Raw genomic sequence first — 18831 nt, 5'->3', positions numbered from 1 at the left:
TGCCTAAAGATGGTTAGCTTGGACACTATGTGGCATTGTCCTCACTTCCTATTTGTATACTCATTCTTTTAACAAATATATCCCATTCACTTTCTTGGGCTTATGCTGGTCCTGAGAACACAGGTGTGAGAAACCTGTGGCTTTTCCTTCATGTTTAGGGACTAAATTAAATGTTAATATATATAAGGTTCCATAGTTGGCACATGGAACTTTTCAATACATTTTAGTTGCTATCATAATTGGTATTGCCATTATGATGTAACTAACAATAATGAAAAAAATGGGAGGTGGGTTCTTTAAAGAAAACAAATCCCTGTCCTCATTGTCCTCCCCTTTTTTGCTAATGTGACTAGTGAAGATCTGGAAAATTTCAGTTACCTGTAGAGGTAAGAAAAAAATAAGTTGATTTCTTATAATTTGTGCTGAATATATTTAGCTTATGATTGTTGAAATGCTGAGATATCAATAATTTACAAATAAATACTTTTTTTTAATGAATTTCGAGGGCAAAACTGTCTTGTTCCTAGTACCGGGTACCTAGTAAGCCATGTAATGTCACCTCAAATGGAATGCAATGGAAGAAATTTTCAAAAGTCCAACTTAACCAAAAACAGTACTATCATGATTATGGAATCATCTAGGAAAAACTTTCTTTAAAAGCAAATAAGCCGTGCTCGCTTCGGCAGCACATATACTAAAATTGGAACGATACAGAGAAGATTAGCATGGCCCCTGCGCAAGGATGACACGCAAATTCGTGAAGCGTTCCGTATTTTTATGTTCAACATCTCTAGTAATAAGAGAAATGCGAAACAAAACCACCCTAAGATTCCATCTCACCCCAATTAGAATGGCGATTATCAAGAATATAAGCAACAAGAGGTGTTGACGAGGATGTGGGGAAAAAGATACACTCATACATTGCTGGTGGGGCTGCAAATTAGTGCAGCCACTCTGGAAAGCAGTGTGGAGACTCCTTAGAAAACTTGGAATGGAACCACCATTTGACCCAGCTATCCCACTCCTCGGCCTATACCCAAAGGACTTAAAATCAGCATACTACAGAGATACAGCCACATCAATGTTCATAGCTGCTCAGTTCACAGTAGCCAGATTGTGGAACCAACCTAGATGTCCTTCAGTTGATGAATGGATAAAGAAACTGTGGTATATATATACAATGGAATATTACTCAGCCATAAAGAATGATAAAATTATGGCATTTGTAGGCAAATGGTCGAAATTGGAGAATATCATGCTAAGTGAGATAAGCCAATCTCAAAAAACCAAAGGACGAATGATATTGCTAATAAGTGGATGATGACACATAATGGGGGGTGGAAGGGGTTAGTGTTAGGGTTAGAGTTAGGGTTAGGGAGGGGGGCAAGAATGGAGGAAGGAAGGACTGTATAGAGGGGAAAGAGGGGTGGGAGGGGTGGTGGGGAAGGGAAAAAAAAACCAGAATGAATCAAACAACATTACCCTATGTAAATTTATGATTACACAAATGGTATGCCTTTATGCCATGTACAAACAGAGAAACAACATGTATCCCATTTGTTTACAATAAAAAAATATGTAGATTAAGGTCTTATGTTAATAAATAAATAAGACTATTTAAAAAAAAAAAAAGCAAATAAGCCATTGTTTTAAAATCCCCAAATGCACAAATAGCTATCATCTCTAATTGTGTTAGCATTGTTGACATGCATCACAAGGTTCAGCGGCAGTGTGGCAATACTCCCCTTAAGCTGCTCACATGAGTGATTGCCTGGGACAAAGACATGGTCTGCCAATTTTTTTATTTGACCATAAACAATTGACAGTAAATAAGACCAACTCAAAGCAGAGTTGAATAGTTCATAAATTTGTTATTGTGTCCCCAATCTCTTTATTTCATATGTTTATTGTCCTTTATCACCCCAACCCAATTATTTTGTTCATTCATTCATATAATTGAAAACTAGTTCCTGCAGGAGTCTAGGTACTCTACTAGGGAGTGGCAATACAAAAAGGAACAAAACATCCATGTGTCCCTGTTCTCAGATTTAGTTGGGAAAGGCAATAAATGTATAGATAAGTGTAAAATTGTAATTGTGAAAAGTGTTATGAAAGAGAATTGCTATGTGCTATTTGAGACTTGACTCAGAGAATCAGAGAAGGTGATCAGGTGGAAGTGCTAAGATAATGGAGTAAAGAGTTAGAGGAATAGGGGAAGGGTGATGGTAGGCAGATTTTCCCTCCTTGGGCATCTTCAACCTTACCAAAACAGAGAGGATTATTTTATTTTTACAGACTGCATTTTGATTCATTGTACACAAATGGGGTACATCATTTTGTTTCTATGGTTGGGCATGATGTAGATTCATACCATTTGTGTAATCATACATGTACATAGGGTAATGATGTCTGTCTCATTCTACCATCCTTCATACCCCTGCCCCCTCCTCCCTCTCATTTCCTTCTATGTAATTCAGAGTTACTCCATTCTTCTCTTACTCCCCACCCCCCACCCCCATCATGTATCATCATCCACTTGTCAGGGAAAACATTCTGCCTTTGGTTTTTTTGGGATTGGCTTATTTCACTTAGCATGATATTCTCCAATTCCATCCATTTATCTGCAAATACCATAATATTATTCTTCTTTACGGCTGAATAATATTCCATTGTGTCTATATACCACAGTTTCTTTATTAATTCATCTATTGAAGGGCATCTAGGTTGGTTCTACAATCTAGCTATTGTGAATTGAGCTGCTGTAAACATTGATGTGGCTGTGTTACTGTAGTATGCTAATTTTAAACAGAGAGGATTTGATAGTATTTGTATGGTTTATCAGCATCATGTCTTTCTCTTGTGCAACCCACTGAAAAACTCTTCTTTCTCCATCATGTAGATAGCTCCTTTTCTTTTCTAAGCCTGGCTATCAGAGCAGGGATTCATTATCCTGGTTCACTGTATCCCATTTTGGTACAGGGACACCTAGTGAGTTCCTTTTCTCCAAGCTACTTTCATTCCTTTCTTATATCTGCTTCTATGCTCGGGCTTACACTAAGGCTTCTGCACTCCACCTGAGACTTACTTCTTAGTGATATGGTATTGCTCCAGGGTGATGTGGAACAACCCTATATACTATCTGAAAAGGAGATCAAGAGGATGATTCCACTCACAGTAAAATACTTAGGAATAAACTTAACCATAGAGGTCGTTTTGCATCTCTGTGACCAAAAGATCTGATAAGAACAACTCAGAGGGAGAAAAGTTTATTTTGGCTTATGGTTTCATAGGTTCAGCCAACTCCATGGCTCTGGGTCCAAAGTGAGTCAGAATGTCAAGGTGGGTGGTGAAGGAAAGATGTGCAGGACAGGACAGCCAGGAAGCAGAGCTCCTCTCACTATAGACAAAATGCAAATCCCAAAGGCATGCCCCAAGCAACATGCTTCCTCCAGTCACACCCTTCCTGCCTACAGTCATCACCCAGTTAATCCATATCAGTGGATTAATCCATGGATTAGGTTACACCTCTGATCATCTAATCATTTCACCTTTGAACATCCTTGGATTGTTCCATGTATGAACTTTTGGAGGGACACCTCATATCTAAAACATAACAGAGATGAAGGGTGTGTATGCTGAAAATTATGAAACATTGATGAAAGAAATTAAAGAAGATATATAAATGGAAAGACATCCCATGTTTGTGAATTGGAAGAATCAATATTAAAATGTTCCTATTTCCAGAAGCGGTCTAGAAATTAAATGCAATATTTATCAAAATTCCAATGGTAGCTGGGAGCAGTGGCACACACCTGTAATCCCAGCAGCTTGGGAGGCTGAGGCAGGAGGATTGTGAATTAAAAGCCAGCTTCAGCAATTTAGCGAGGCCCTAAGCAACTCAGTGAGATCCTGTTTCTAAATAAAATATAAAATGGACTGGGTATGTGGCTCAGTGGTTAAGCACCCCTGAGTTCAATCCCTAGTACCAGAAAAACAAAAAACAAAAAACCCCATTGATATATTTTACTTAAGTACTTATGGAACCACAAAAGGTCCTGAGTAGCCAAAGCAATCCTGAGCAAGAAGAAGAAATCATAATTCCTGGTTTCAAAATAAATTGCAAAGTCATTGCAATCAAAACTGCATGGTTTTGCCATAAAATAAGACATGTAGAACAATGGAACAGAATTCAGAGCCCAGGAATAAATCCACACATTTGTAGACCACTTACCTTTGAAGATAGTGCCAAGAACACACAACTATGAAAGGATAGTCCCTTTACTAAATTTGTTGAGAAAACTGAATATCCATGTGGAGAATGAGAAAATTGGATCCTTATATCATATCATATATACCAGCGTCAACTCAGAATGGATTGAAGATTTAAATATAAGACCCCAAACTGTAAAATTACTAGAAGGAAACATAGGGGAAAAGTTTATTGACATTGCTCTGGGCATTTATTCTTTTAGAACATGACACCAACATACAGTAAAATAATCAGATGGGTAGGACTACATCAAACCATAAAAGCTTCTGCGTAGCAAAGGATATGTTAACAATGTGAAAAGGAATCCTATGGAAGGGAAAATATATTTACAAATCCTGTACATAACAGGGGATTAATATCCAAAATATGTAAAGAACTAAAGAACTTAACTTTGCAATTCAATAGCAAAAAAAATATATATCAAATATATATACTGATTAAAAATGAGTAAAAGGACTTGAATAGACATTGCTCCAAAGAAGGCATGCCAATGGCCAACAGGTACACAAAAATATGCTCACCATCATTAATCATCATGGAAATGCAAACAAAACCAAAATGGGTTTGCATTTTACATCTCTGATAGAATGGCTATGACCAGAAAGATGAAAGACACCAACTGTGGTGAGGATATAAAAAGACAATCTTTGTGCACTATTGGTGGGATTGTAAATTGGTACAGCCATTTTGGAAAACAGTATGAAATTTCCTCAAAAAATTAAAAATAGAACTACCTTTATAATTCAGTAATCCCATTTTTGAGTATATATCCAAAGGAAATAAAATCAGTATGTGGAAGACACATATGCACTCCCATGTTCATTATAACATTATTCACAAAAGATGAAATATGGAAATAACTTAAAGGTTCATCATTGGATGAATGGGTAAGTATGTGTGTGTGTGTGTGTGTGTGTGTGTGTGTGTGTGTTAGAATGAAGGAAATTCTGTTGTTCGTGATAACATGGATGAAACTCATAGATAAGCTAAGTGACAAAGACCAGACATAGGAAGACATACTATATGCTGTCGCTTTATGTGGAATCTAAAAAACTCAAACTCTTAGAAATAGAGTGTAGAATAGTAGTTACATGGGTTTATGGGGAGAGGGAGATGAAGCAATGTAGGTTAAAAGGTAAAATGTTCAGTTTTACATTGTAAATTGTGTATTGCTAAAGGTAATATTATATTGTATATTTGAAATTTGATAAGAGTCAATCATCCATTTCTACACACACACACACACACACACACACACACACAATCACAGTTGCAAGAAAGAGTTTGAGTACCATGGATACAAAAAGATACTAAATAGTAGAATGAGATTGTGTTTTGTGGGTCATCTATTTTAATCGGAAGTTGACAACTCACTTCCCAGCAGGACCACATTTGTGAGAAGGGGACCATGGAAGGACTGTGTGAACTGCAGGCTCGCACATAGTCAATAGTGGCAGTCTAGTCAGTACCCAACTCTAGTGGATTATGGTCTCTTCTGGGTTGTATTTGAAGGTTTTGTTGTGATCAACACCACCTAGAAAAGCATCTATGAGTCATACCCATTGCTCAAGTTGATTTTAGACATAATTCTGCAAATGGCATCTGTTGCTCTCTAAGTGTTAAACTGAGCAGGAATGTTTCTCTCAATTGTTCAGTCTAATTGTTTCTTAAGTGTCTCTTAGTTTTAGACAGTTCCCCTTTAGTAATTTTAAAAATCAAATGGTTTTCTAAATGCAGTCAAACTAGAAGAGAACATAGAATTGTCATTAGTAACTATGGCCCACAACTATGATCAGAGAGTTACTAGGGTGAAGCAGGCTGACCTCAGAGCTGCTCCTATACCCATGACCGATGCTGCACGTGAGGATCCTACTGATCTTGTTCCATATTTATGGATTTTGTACCTGCCCCTAAACCTCACAGGCATGGTTCTTTACCTTGAACTAAATAATTAACGTGTGTTTGTAATTTAATCACGATTTTAACCGTATTAAACTTAGTGCCCCGTGCCTTTTAAGAAAAAGTTGCACCATGTATAACATTTTCTCCCAGAATCTTCTCCTGGGCCTAAAAGATTAGTTAGTAGTTAATGATATCTGCTGTTTGCCAGGCACCTCATAGTACTGTCACTAATCTTAAAGAGTTTTAAGAAGAAGATACTAGTAACATCCTCATTTTCGAAAAGAAACAAAAGAATCAGAGTCTTACAAACTTGAGTGACTTGCCCAAGATCAGGTAGTTAGTACACTGCATAGGGGATGGTTTCCAAAGCCTGTGCATTGACATTTGCACAATATTGACTAAAGAATATGAACACAAATAAAATAAGAGTGTTTAAAGTGTATGTTCCATGAGCGTATGCAAGACAATTCCATTGTTTGTGTGCGTTTGTAGGTGTATATATGCATGTATGAACATTTTGAGCAATAGTAAATTCTTCTTGAAAATAGGCAGTGTAGATGGTATAACATTCAAGTTAGGAGTATAAATCATAGAGGGAAGCTGCATTATTTTACTCTAAATCACAGCCTGGGCCTCAGATTCAATTTTCTGTAAAATCATCATTATTGTGAGGTCCACATTAGTGTTCAAGACTGTTCAACACACAATAAATTCCATTTAAGTGTTAGCTCTTAGTATTGTCATTAATAAATTAATCAGCTACTTTTTCTTCTTAAATTTTGTATGTTCTTCTTTCCTACTTATACAAAGACTACTGTTATATATTGAACCTAGATTTTATAATCCAAAGGCATCAATGAACACTGAGATGTTTTCCTCCTATCCAGTTTGAAAGAACTACTATACCTATCTCAAGGCAGGTCACAGCAAGGTTAAGTTAGAATTATGAGGGGGCCATTGGAATTAAACGAATTTAGGAAGAGTTGGGAGAGAGAGAGACTCTTTGTGGCAAGTGTATAAAACCCAGAAAAGGCTATAGGGAGGTTGGAAACTGGATGTATTGGGTAGAAAATTTCCTCATAGATTAAGTATTGGGCAGTTATTTAGATATCACTTAGTGGAGTTGGGTAAGAGGGATTTAAGTGATAATACATCCCATTCTTTGCATCTTCTGCTATGCAATGCCATAGGCAGGTATAACAAGTACTAGTACTAAGCGATAGAAGTGAAAAGATGCTTTTAAGAGGAATTTTGTTGGTGGGAATTGGTGACAGATTGATTAATTGGAAGAAGAAAAAAAAGTTCTAGGTGATTCCAAAGTTCGACCATCAAAGTGTTATCAGAATAATGGGTGTATTATTCATAGTGGAGATGGGAAAAAACACATCTAGCTTGTTCTGCAGCATTGTCTGGTTTAAGACTTTGAATTAAGAGTGACCCTCTGGAGATGACTTAGGAGCCAAAACCAACAAGATATGATTTTTTACGGGGTTAAATGTAAATCGTACATTTAGGTTAAGAAAAGAATTCAGTTGCGCAAGTTCAGGATGTGGGTTATCTGCTTGACAGCTAACTTAGGGGTTTTTGTCGGCCACAGGCAGAATTAATTACGCACCAACAATGTGCCCTGTTGCTGAAAGAGTGCATGCCGTGTTAGAATGCATTAATACGAGTGTGATCATCTGCCCTAGGGAGACCCAGTGGTCCCGCCAGCATCTGTGCTATGAGCTCTCACTTCCTGCCTCACCCCGGGCACCATGTCTTCAGAGGAGAGCACTAACAAAGATTAGCGAGTGGCTGGGATGGTCCGGGGTCTGGAAATTATGTCTTGAGGGAAATGGTTAGGGGAAAATACAGCAAACTTAGGAAGAATATGATAGCAATCTTCAAAAATGTAAGATTATTATGTGGGAGAGAGGAGTGGGAATAAAGTTATTTTTTGTTCTTGATGTGGAAGAATTATGTAGAAATTACAGAAAATCAAAATACAAAAGATAATGAATAGATAGATGGAACTTTTGAACAAGATAAAAGAGTTACCTGTTACTGATGTATTCATGAGGAAATACCCAACTATGTTTTTAGGTTGGACTAGATGACTTCTAATTGTGAGATGCTCTAATTCCTGTGTCATGGGTTTATAAGAAATTATTAGCAGAAGGCTACCTGCTAGTTTCCAAAGGACAGAAGAGTTTCTAAGAATACCAACAGAAATTTATTCTTTAGATAATTATTGAAGTAAAGCAGGCTTTAAAACTTTTAGGTTATATATTATGTGACCAAAACCCTTCTTTAGGAACTATCTACACCATGGAGTGTTACTAATAAAACACAGCAAAAGCTCTTTAATGAGTGAGGGGGCGGGGGGGGGGGGTGTTGCTACTATTTCTCCTCCTCCTCCTCCTCCTTCTTTTTGGTACTGGGTATTGAACTCAGGGACACTTGGCTACTGAGCCACATCCGCAGTCCATTTTTGTATTTTATTTGAGACAGGGTCTCACTGAGTTGCTTAGGGCCTTACTGAGTTGCTGAGACTGGCTTTGAACTGGTAATTCTGCCTCAGTCTCCTGAGCTGCTGGAATTACAGGTGTGCACCACCACACCTGGCAGGGGGCTGCTATTTCTGAAGACCTTTTCAGTAAAATATTTGGAAAAACCTCATCAAGGAATCCTAAATTTCTCACCTCAAACATCTCCTCCTCAGAGAGACCTTCCCTTACAACCCAGTCTGACCCCACGTTACTTTTCATCCCATTTTCCTGGTTTCTTTCCTTCATATTGAACACTTAACACAAAAGGGAGTTGGTGATTTGTTTGTTTACTTACTTGTTGACTGCCCCACTTCTCAACATATAAGCAGTTATGAGAGCAGGATTTTTTGGGTCTTGTTCAAAGTGGTACTTCTAGCATTCAGAAGAGAGTTCCAGGTATGCAATAAACATGCCATAAATATAATTTAACCCCTGAACCATCTAGGTTGTGAGACATTGCTCAAGGTAACGCAGTCCTTGCCTCAATGTCTGTGCACCTTATGTGTAATTTAAGTAACATGTGCTGAACCCTGCATGTGTGCCAAGGCAACAGACTGTGAATACTGTCACCTGTCCTTTAAGGGAAATGTATAAATTTAAAGGCCACCATTGAGACTTCCTTTTGTTATCTCACTCTATGAAGAATAACCTTGCTGGGTGCTGGGGCACCACCTGTAATCCCAGTGACTCCAGAGGCTGAGGCAGGAGGATTGCAAGTTTAGACCCTCAGCAACTTAGGGAGGCCCTGTCTCAAAATAAAAAATAAAAAGCCCTGAGGATGTGGCTCAGTGGTTAAGTTCCTTTGGGTTATTCCCAGTACAGGAAGACAGAAAAGGAAGAGCCTCAAGTTCCATTTTCTTCACTTTAAATTTAGAAATCCTTTGCATTTTCAGGTGTTTGGTAAACCCTCTTTATCTTCTACATTTTGTGATCTTGTTTATAGAGCTTAGAATTTTTGCAAACTTTTCTAGCAGAAGGGCTATGTAGTTAATTTATGTCAAGTAAAGATGGCCTTTCTGGGTCATCGAACCCTGTAACACTTTCCTGGGAGCTAAGCTGAATCAAAAACCAACCATGGTGGTCAGTCGCCCTGCTTTATTTGTAGCTTACTCTTTTTTTAAAATATTTTTTTAGTTATAGATGGACACAATACCTTTACTTTATTTATTTTTATGCGGTGCTAAGGATGGAACCCAGTGCCTCACACGTGGTAGGCAAGCGCTCTTCCACTGAGCCTCAACCCCAGCCCTCTAGCTTACTCTTTACAATGATATATATATTTTTTCTTTTCCTCAACTCTTATGTCTTTTCCTCCCACTGTAGTAACTAACCCAGGACTGGATACAAAATAAACTAAGGACACGGTGAAAATTAGTTCCTGGGAAAGGGAGAGAGAGAGAGTTCTCTTCCCCTTTCCGCCTGCGGGTTTTCAGGGAACCTAATTAGCACCATTCGCTGCTCCTACCTTTTGGATTGTAAAGGACTTTCCCTAGGAGCTAACTCCTTTCCTTTGAAGTGTAAACGCCCCTGTGAAGGCTCTGGGCCCAAGGCTGGAGTTGAAGGCCTTGTAAGAGAAGCCAGTCCCCTTTTCTCACTCTGCTTCTGTAAACAGCTTCCCACTTGAAAACTCTTAAAATCATGTTTCAATTTTTTTTGAAACCTTAACACACAACCGTTTATCATTTTAGACTAAAAAGTTTGTGACACTAGATAGCCTATAAATGTTGAGAAAAACTGGTAAAGGGCACTCAGGATCTGGAGTACTGTTCTGCCCTGGGTTCGCCAGCATAAAATAAAGTTTGGTTTCTCCCTTTTGCCGCTTCTTGCCTGATTCCCACAACACCACCAGATAACTTCACTTCATATTCCATGTGGAAAAGAGACACCGCCAGCCAGGAACCCCATCTTTCCATTACCAAACTCATTCCCTTCCCTACCTGCCCTTGCTTTCTCTACCTTCCTACTTCTCCAGTTCCTACTCCTCTCTCCAGCCAACACCCACTTGTATTTTGAGTCCCATCTTCTAAATTATTTGATTCTGTGCTTATCCCGCTTCTTATATAATTAGTTTCTCATTTTCCACAGGATTTTTTTTCTATCAGCATAAAAATAGGCTGTACTACCTTTTTAGTTTTGAATTGAGAGGGGAAAAAACCGTCCCGTTCCTTCCTCATATTTTAGTTTTCTTAACAGCAAAAGTTCTTACAAGGATTTTCTACTAGTCATTGTCTTTGTTTTCTTATATTTTCTCCACAGCCCACTTCAATTAGACTTTCTTGCCCAGCACTTCACCCCTATGGTTAAGGTCACTAATAACCTTCATGTTGCTAAATCCAGTGGCTTTTTCTGTGCTTTCTTAAATGTAACCCTCCCCTGGGATTTGACCCTCATTTTTCTTCTTGAAATAGTTTTCTTTCCTCTTGGCTTATGTAACACTGCATACCCTGGAAAGCCCAAGATACAGATTTTTGTAATCGATTGAGGCAGTTATCTCAGGAGAAACCTGTAAGGTAGTAAAGAAAGGACAGGACGGGGGAAAAAAAAATTAAAAAGAGCAAAGATGTGGTTGTGATAATTTGTTGCAGCAACAATATGAAACTAATTTAGTCACTGATTCTGGAATAAACCTTTTCATTCAAATGACTGCAAGAATGTATTTGAACTTCATCTTTACCATAGAATAAAGTCCCCAAACTAATAAATGCAATGTACTTGTACACATATATACATGTACACATATATACTCTCTCCATATACATTTTTGAAAATATATATGCATATATTTAGTATATATGTATACATGTATAGAACAACATCAATTATCAGGTGAGAACACATATGGAAGTGAAACCTTTACCATGAACTCTTGGGATAAGAAATTTCATTGTAAAAATGTCTATATACATTTTTACATTAATTTAAATCATTGAAAAAATCTATACCAAATATAAATAAAAATTTAAATTACCCGAATTGCTCCTTAATTATTTTTCTTGCATAAATTCATTGGTCAATGCTACCATGATGGGGGAAGGAAAGATAGTAGACTGAGACAGACATCATTACCCTATGTATATGTATGATTACATGAATGGTGTGAATCTACATTGTGTACAACCATAGAAATGAAAAGTTGTACCCCATTTGTATACAATGAAAGAAAATGCAGTCTGAAAAATAAACATTAAAGAATGCTCCCATGATTCATTTTCGTTTACTCTTAGTATAAAAATTCTTAACTACACAAAGTTGGTAATTAATCCATGAATGGTAAGCTACATTTGGAAGTGAAAGAAAAGATTTTTTGTCTCTTGAAAAGACCAGTAGAGTAGAGGAAGGGGACCAGGGGGAGAGAGGAGGGGAGTGGAAGGGGAGGTATGAGAATCAAAAGTGACAAAATTATATTGCATGTATAAATATGTAACAATGAATGCACTATTATGTACAATTAAAATGTACCAATAAAAATAAAAAGAAAACTGCCATGTTTTAGAAAACAATCCTGTATCACTGATTTATTGAACTGGGGGACCAAGAGGGAACTTTTAAACTCTTTCTGTGTGTGGTTCTTCCTATGTCTGACCAATCTGTCATTTGTAGGACAGGTACCTCCAGGACACATCTTCTTTGCTTTACTCAGACCATTTTAGTAGTTGCCTTGGTGAACTTTGTGATCACACAGAGGAATATCAAAGTTAAAGACCCTCTACTATGTCCACCTACTGGAGCAGTCTTATTGACCCAAGGGGATAGCTCACTTGGGAATAGTATGCTGGAGGACCTCAGATCTTTAGCTTTTCTGATTTCCTTTTGCTGAGATTTTAATGGTTGATTCTATGGGTCACAATGTTAGGATACTGCTAGGTTGCTCAAGTGAGTTATGAATGGGTCATCAGTTGCATTTTTAAATGCCCTTAGAATGGCTTGTAATATGATTTTGAGTGCTTTAATTGAAAATTAAATTGTGATTTAATTGGCATAGCATTTGAACATGAAGCTCAAGTGAACTCTATAAAGATGTTTTCAGGAGTAAGTGAAGTAATTCTAGACTATCTTGGTTTCCTTAGGTTAGCTAGATCTGAGCAAAGGGGCTTAAATTATTTATTTTTACATCCTAAGGTGGATAATGTATGAGCTGATTAAATCTCTATATGTTTGCAGTTGACAATACTAAATCTAGGAAACAACCTTTTAGAAGAAGTCCCAGAAGAGATGAAATACCTTACCTCCTTGAAGAAGCTTCATTTATTTGGAAATAGGATTTGTAGATTTGCATCTGGAGCATGTGGTAAGTTAGTCAAAGAATGACATTATAGTTTCAAATTTAACCCCTCATATTTAACAATATTGGACCAAAATGAGAAAGAATTTTTCATGCTTTAATCACTTTTTGTTTTTGGAGCTATTTACTTTTGTTCTTGAAATTAAGACATTTTTGAGGTAACACTTTTGCTTTTCAATTTTTATATCAAACATTTATTTACATGTGACTCTAAGAGAATAAATAAATGTTAGTGTTAGGCTTAAACCAAATTAGTGTTAATTTTCTCCTTTTCAGAATTGGTGTACATTAAGACTCTTGGGGGGTCTTTTTCCTGAGCTAGAGTGAAATATTTTGAAAACCTGAGGGAAGCTCTCTACTGTTCTCCTTGTTCTTTTCATTTTTTCTCTGCCTCAGATATTAAGTCACAATCTTTGATCAAGGTGTTAAATATAAGTCAATTTAGGGAGAATTTTTAAGGAAAGATATGAGATTCAATGATTTACCGTCTTTTCTTTGTGTTTGTCTTAAGCTCAATAGTTCACCATTCAATATGACACTCTTAGTTAATATAGGTACAGTGGGTTTAAGGGCACATTTATGACAAAGTGAACCAGGTGGTCTGTATAGCTTTAACTTGTGTAAGGTACTTCACTACCTTGTATATTAGTTCCTGTGTTACTTAGCTTTCATTGCAGTGACAAAATACCTGAGGTAAACAACTTAAAAGGAGGAAAGATTTATTTGGGTCCACACTTTAGAAGCTTCAGTCCATGGGTACTGTGTTAGTCAGCTTTTTGGTCAGCTGCTATGACCAAAAGACCTGAAAAGAGGAAGAAAAGTTTATTTTGGGGTTCACAATTTCACAGGTCTCAGTTCATAAATGACCAACTCTGTTCCTTGGGGCCTGAGGTGAGACAGAACCTTGTGGGGGAAGAGTATGGTAGAGGAAAGTGGGTCAAGACATGACTCCAAGGAGCAGAGAGTGTTTTACTCAACAAGACAAAGTATAAACTCAAAAGGAACACCCTCAATGACCCACCTGCTCCAGCTATACCCTACCTGCCTAGGTTACTCAAGGCAGTTATTGCTATCAGTGGATTAATGCACTGATTAGGCAAAAGCTCTTATCATCCAATCATTTCTCCTCTAGACTGTGTTGCCTCATCTCTCACATGACCTTTTGGGGGACACCTTATATCTAAACCATAACAGGCACCTGGCCCTATTTTGGGTCTGTGGTGAGGCAGCATATCATAGTGGAAAGTATGTGAGGAGCAAAACTGCTGGCCTCACGGTGGCCTGGAAGCAAATAGAGAGAAAGGAAGGGACTGGTATTCTAATACCCTCCTCAAGGGCAATCCTCCACTGTCCTAACTTCTTTTCACTAGGTCCTGCCTCCTGAAAGTTCTACCATCTTCCAATAGCACCATCAGGTGTGGACCAATCCATCAACACATAAGCCTTGGGGAATATTCAAGATTCCTAATAACAGTTCCTAATTGGCAAAACTAGAGATCGGTTATAGAATTTATGAATTTCTGTGGAATTTGGGGGAATGGGTGCCATACATCATCTGCAATCACTTTCTCACATAACAATTACAAGTTTCTTTATTTCTGTTTTTTGCAAGGTTGGGGATGGAACCCAGGGCCTTGAATATGCTAGGGAGGGCTCTACTACTGAGCTATAGCCTCAGCTCTCAAGGTAGAACTTCGAAAAATTGCCTGTGATTTATTTAAATGATATTCTATGTCAGACCCTGATTATCCAGGAGTAGAAGTGGTTTGGTATCAGGGTGTTGAGTGCTTTCCAGTGTGGGTTAGAAACCTTGCTGTGTTACATGGGAATCTGTCCCCCTAACCAAAGCAGATGGACCAGGGTAAACATGCATCCCCAAGTTGAGTTAGTCATACACTCTCTTTCTTGAGGATTGTGATAGTCTAAAACAGTTTAACTGATCTGAGAAAAATCACATGACCTGAGGCAAACTGAATGAACTGAATCTGGTAAATAAATACGTTGGTTCTGTTTTATTGGCCATTTCAAACTTTTGAAGTAGGTGCCAAAATTTTCAAGTAGGAAAGTTCGCAAAAAAGTCTAGACCTAACTTTTTTCTATCTGTTTCTAAAAGAAACAACACTGCAATCACATTCCCACATGACAACTGCAAGGAGCTGGCTGCACGGTGGTGGCCCTCACTGACAAAGCATAAGGCTTTCTAGATTCCTGTAGGCAGTTGAGATGCAGAACTCTGCCCTGTCTGTGAACATCCAAATGCAGGAGCTGTGGAATGGTCCAACATGGGAAAATAGAGCAAATCTCTTCAAAAGAGAAAGAATGTATTAGGTGGGGAGAGACAGAGACAAAGAGAGAGGATATAAACATGAAACTACAAAACTCAGAGAAGCTTTAGTGAGAAAATAAAGCTTCTACAGAGATATTGGAAGAGTACATCCTTGGATCTGAGTGACTTTTAGTTTCTGGTTCCAGTTTGTGGAGAGCCTGGTAATACCTTCCGTCCCTCAGACACGATGACTTAGCTTCTGGTCTGGTGTGAACCCAGGAGCACTTTACCACTGAGCTACATCTCCAGTTCTTTTCTTTATATTTTTGAGACAGAATCTTGCTAAGTTCCTGAGAGTTTTGCTAAGGTCTCAAACTTGTTGTCCTCTGAAGTGGCTGGGCTTACAGGCATGTGCCACCTGACCTGGCCTCTATGAGGGTATCTGTCACCAGCAACCAAAGGAACCTTGTCCAAAGCAAGAAATCAGAGGGAAAACAAAGGTGTATATATAAGTAACTAAACCTTATTTTCTAACAGATGGCTTACAAAATTTGATCCTGCTTAATCTGAACGACAATCATCTTACGTGGCTTCCTCAAGACATCGGCAGGTAATTTGTTTATGGCAAGACTTGGTTAAACACTGCGCCCTTCTCTCCATTCCCATTCGTATCCTCTGAAAGGGTTGTGCCTGGCCTCATGTCCTTGGGGGATTTATACACAGCACAAAGGTATCTGAAGGACTGAAGTAAACTGATAATTTTAAGCAGATGATTCCCCCAAACACTTCAGAGAATTGAGAAACAGCATGACTTGGTAGTCTAAGTGGAAAAGTGGGGGTTTGAAACAAAGTTCTAAAAACGATGTTGTTATGGATTTCTCAACTCTGGGGTTCTTAGCACTTGCTCAGCCACAGAATTGGGGGCATTAAGTTTTATTTTATATGAGTGTTATAAGCAATTTTGAGCTTGAGGGAAAAGGTAATATAAAAGCAAAGGATTTAAAACTACAATGTTATTTTCTTTTAAAAAAATCCATTTTATTATCACTAACAACAGCAACAAAAATGCTGTTTTCTCCTATCCCGCACATCTGCACAGACAAGCTGCCATTACAGTGACTTTCTGGAGCCAGCTGAGGGTCTCATCTTTCTGCAGGCAACACACCCTCTTGGGCTTTTCCTCTGACAGATGGAGAGAGAACTCTGTTCAGGTTTACTTTGGAGACTCTCTTTATTGCCTGTTGAACAGAAACAGATGCATTACAAAGTAAGAGCATCCAGATTTTATGGGAGGTTACGAAACTATGAACAGGCCTCCACACAGGGCTTTCTGCACTACTTAAAGTCTGTTCCAATTCACTTGTATATACCTCCAGCTGAGGTATTATCTTTTACAAAGGGACTTTTATAAGGAAAGTAATATTTTAAGGCAGGCACCTAGAAAAAAATTGAATTGATTTAATTTGTATAGAGGAGAAATATATATAGTAATTAAAATGCCAGTAACTGACTTTCTTTTTCTCTTATTCATCAACTGGTTTATGTATTGGTGATGATGTAATGAAAACAGGGTTACCTTAAACCATCTGGTGAATGAGGGTTAAGCCATATCTTTGTGCAACCAGCCATATGACCTTGGGCAAGTAATTTAACTGCCTGGGACCTCATTTTTCTCATCTCTTAATAGAAGAAGTTTGACAATCTGAACTTCAAAGTCCTTGCAGCTATAATGTTGTAATTTCATGATTTATAAAGCTTATTTTTGTTTGGAGTAGGATGTACAATATTCAAGGAATCATAAATCTCAGGTGATGGAAAAGTGAAAGAAAGCTTTCACTGAAAAGAAGGATGGTAAACTGTACAAGTCCAGGTTGGTTTCTAGCTGATTCTGGGTTGTCTGTATTCTTGCTTGACCCTAAATGCAAGCTTATCAGTCATCTCCCCAAGCAGAATTCCATTTCCTGACCCAGAGGAAGTTTCTTCCCTTTCCCATTCCTTAAATGTCTTCCTCTGCACAATTAGGATGATAACAGTACCTACTTTATAGGGTTGTTTTGAGATTCAAATATACTAATCCATAAGAAGGACTTAGGACTCAGTAAGTGCTCAGTGGATGTTAGCTTTTATTATTATGAGAAGGTATTTTTATTCTAGCTCTTTTTCTGTTCCCTTTATTCACCTCTTTCCAGAGGCAAGACAAAAGAGTGACTCAGTGAATTCGGGAAAAGTGCTGAACGTTCATGACTTGGTGACCTCCTTTCGCCACACTGTTAGGTTAGAAATCACCTCAGCAGGGAAGGCTATGAATTTAAGTTCAATTCAGAAGAGGGCTAGTAAGGAGTCTGAGAGGGATCAGGGCACTCTATGCTTCTCCTCTGAGTCCCATATCTTATCTCTCAATGTATTCAGAACCCAGGAGGAGCAGAGAGAGAGTGTGGTGTTTTGGCTTGCTTAAGCTACAAAGTACAGTTTGTGAACTTGCAGTCAAACCCGGGGAGGTGAGAGTTTTACCACTGAAGGACTCCATCACAGATGGAGCTTCACAGCTTCACGAACAGGAGAATGTAGGCATTTTGGAGACAGAATCTCTGAAAGAAGGAGAGGCAGAGTGAAAGGGACCAAGTCAAAGGATTCAATTTTGTCCAGATTCACCATCAGTGAGGTTATTATGTGAGTCATTCATCAACTCACTGGGAAGGAAGGAGGACAAGAAACTTAAGTGTAGTTCCTTCTAAGTTTTCCTTTGGAAAATAGTTTCCCTGCTCTGTGGAAATGGAACTGTAATGGATACTTGTTTCCTCCCTCTCATTTTCACTCCCCTAAGTGCATGATGGACACATTTATAATAGACTCCAAGTTCAGTTTAGTGCCTTGAAGTAAAAAAGAAAGGAAGAAAAGCCAATTCCCATGTAGTAATCCAGAGTAAAGTCAATTAAACAAATGATGATACTGCTGGTGATGAAAATCACACAGTGCCCAGTTCCGTTTCCCCAGATGTGAAGACTGAACATCTGAGAAACGCCAAGGCAAGTGTAGAAAACAAGTTTTATTTAAAGGATAGAACAGAAATAGGCTTCTCCTCAGACAAGGAACCCCAGAGCTGGATATCCAGAGATGTGGGGGTGTCTTGTCCCTTTTATACATTTTAGAATTCCTTTATTCGCATGTTCTCCTTTTCCCCTTATTTTGCATCTCTCCTCTCCCCCATCCTACGTATCTGACAAGTGACCCAAAAGGTGGACCAAAAGGTAGACTGATCCAGGTTGGAAGGTAACAGCCCAGGAGGCATTAATTAACAACTCCTACAACTCCCTGCAGGGAGGAACAATCCCTGGTACAGGACTTTGGAAATGTCAGCATTTGATTTCCTGTCCTTTCCAACCACCCCCCATCTTCCTGATGGGACCCAATTATTTATTATCTACATTGACTGTCTTTTATCTCACCTTCAATTATTATAACAATGACTAATGAAGAAAACTCTTCGTCCCTTTCTCCGCAGGACCTACCCACCCAATTTCACTCCCTTTCAATCTGAGTTTGCCGTCTAAGACTCTTAATACTCCCTGCAAATGACTTT

General features: G+C 38.3%; 1 protein-coding gene and 1 non-coding gene across 3 annotated transcripts in view; both read left to right on the top strand.

Moving 5' to 3' along the window:
- The window catches only part of Lrrc69 (leucine rich repeat containing 69), a 104272-nt gene that overhangs the window by 6534 nt on the left and 78907 nt on the right, over positions 1-18831 (top strand). The window contains exons 2-3 of one of the 2 annotated variants that reach the window (XM_047530761.1): positions 12865-12991; positions 15789-15861. The exons of the other annotated variant lie outside the window; for it this stretch is intronic. Of the exons in view, the coding sequence (XP_047386717.1) occupies positions 12865-12991; positions 15789-15861 (200 nt within the window). The remainder of the gene's footprint in view (positions 1-12864; positions 12992-15788; positions 15862-18831) is intronic. 2 annotated transcript variants of the gene reach the window in all.
- On the top strand, positions 671-777 carry LOC124968967 (U6 spliceosomal RNA). The gene has a single exon (XR_007105899.1). It is a non-coding gene; the product is annotated as a U6 spliceosomal RNA (small nuclear RNA).

Source organism: Sciurus carolinensis, chromosome 1, assembly GCF_902686445.1.
Source record: "Sciurus carolinensis chromosome 1, mSciCar1.2, whole genome shotgun sequence".
NCBI lineage: Eukaryota > Metazoa > Chordata > Mammalia > Rodentia > Sciuridae > Sciurus > Sciurus carolinensis.
This window is presented reverse-complemented; position numbering and strand designations above follow the sequence as displayed.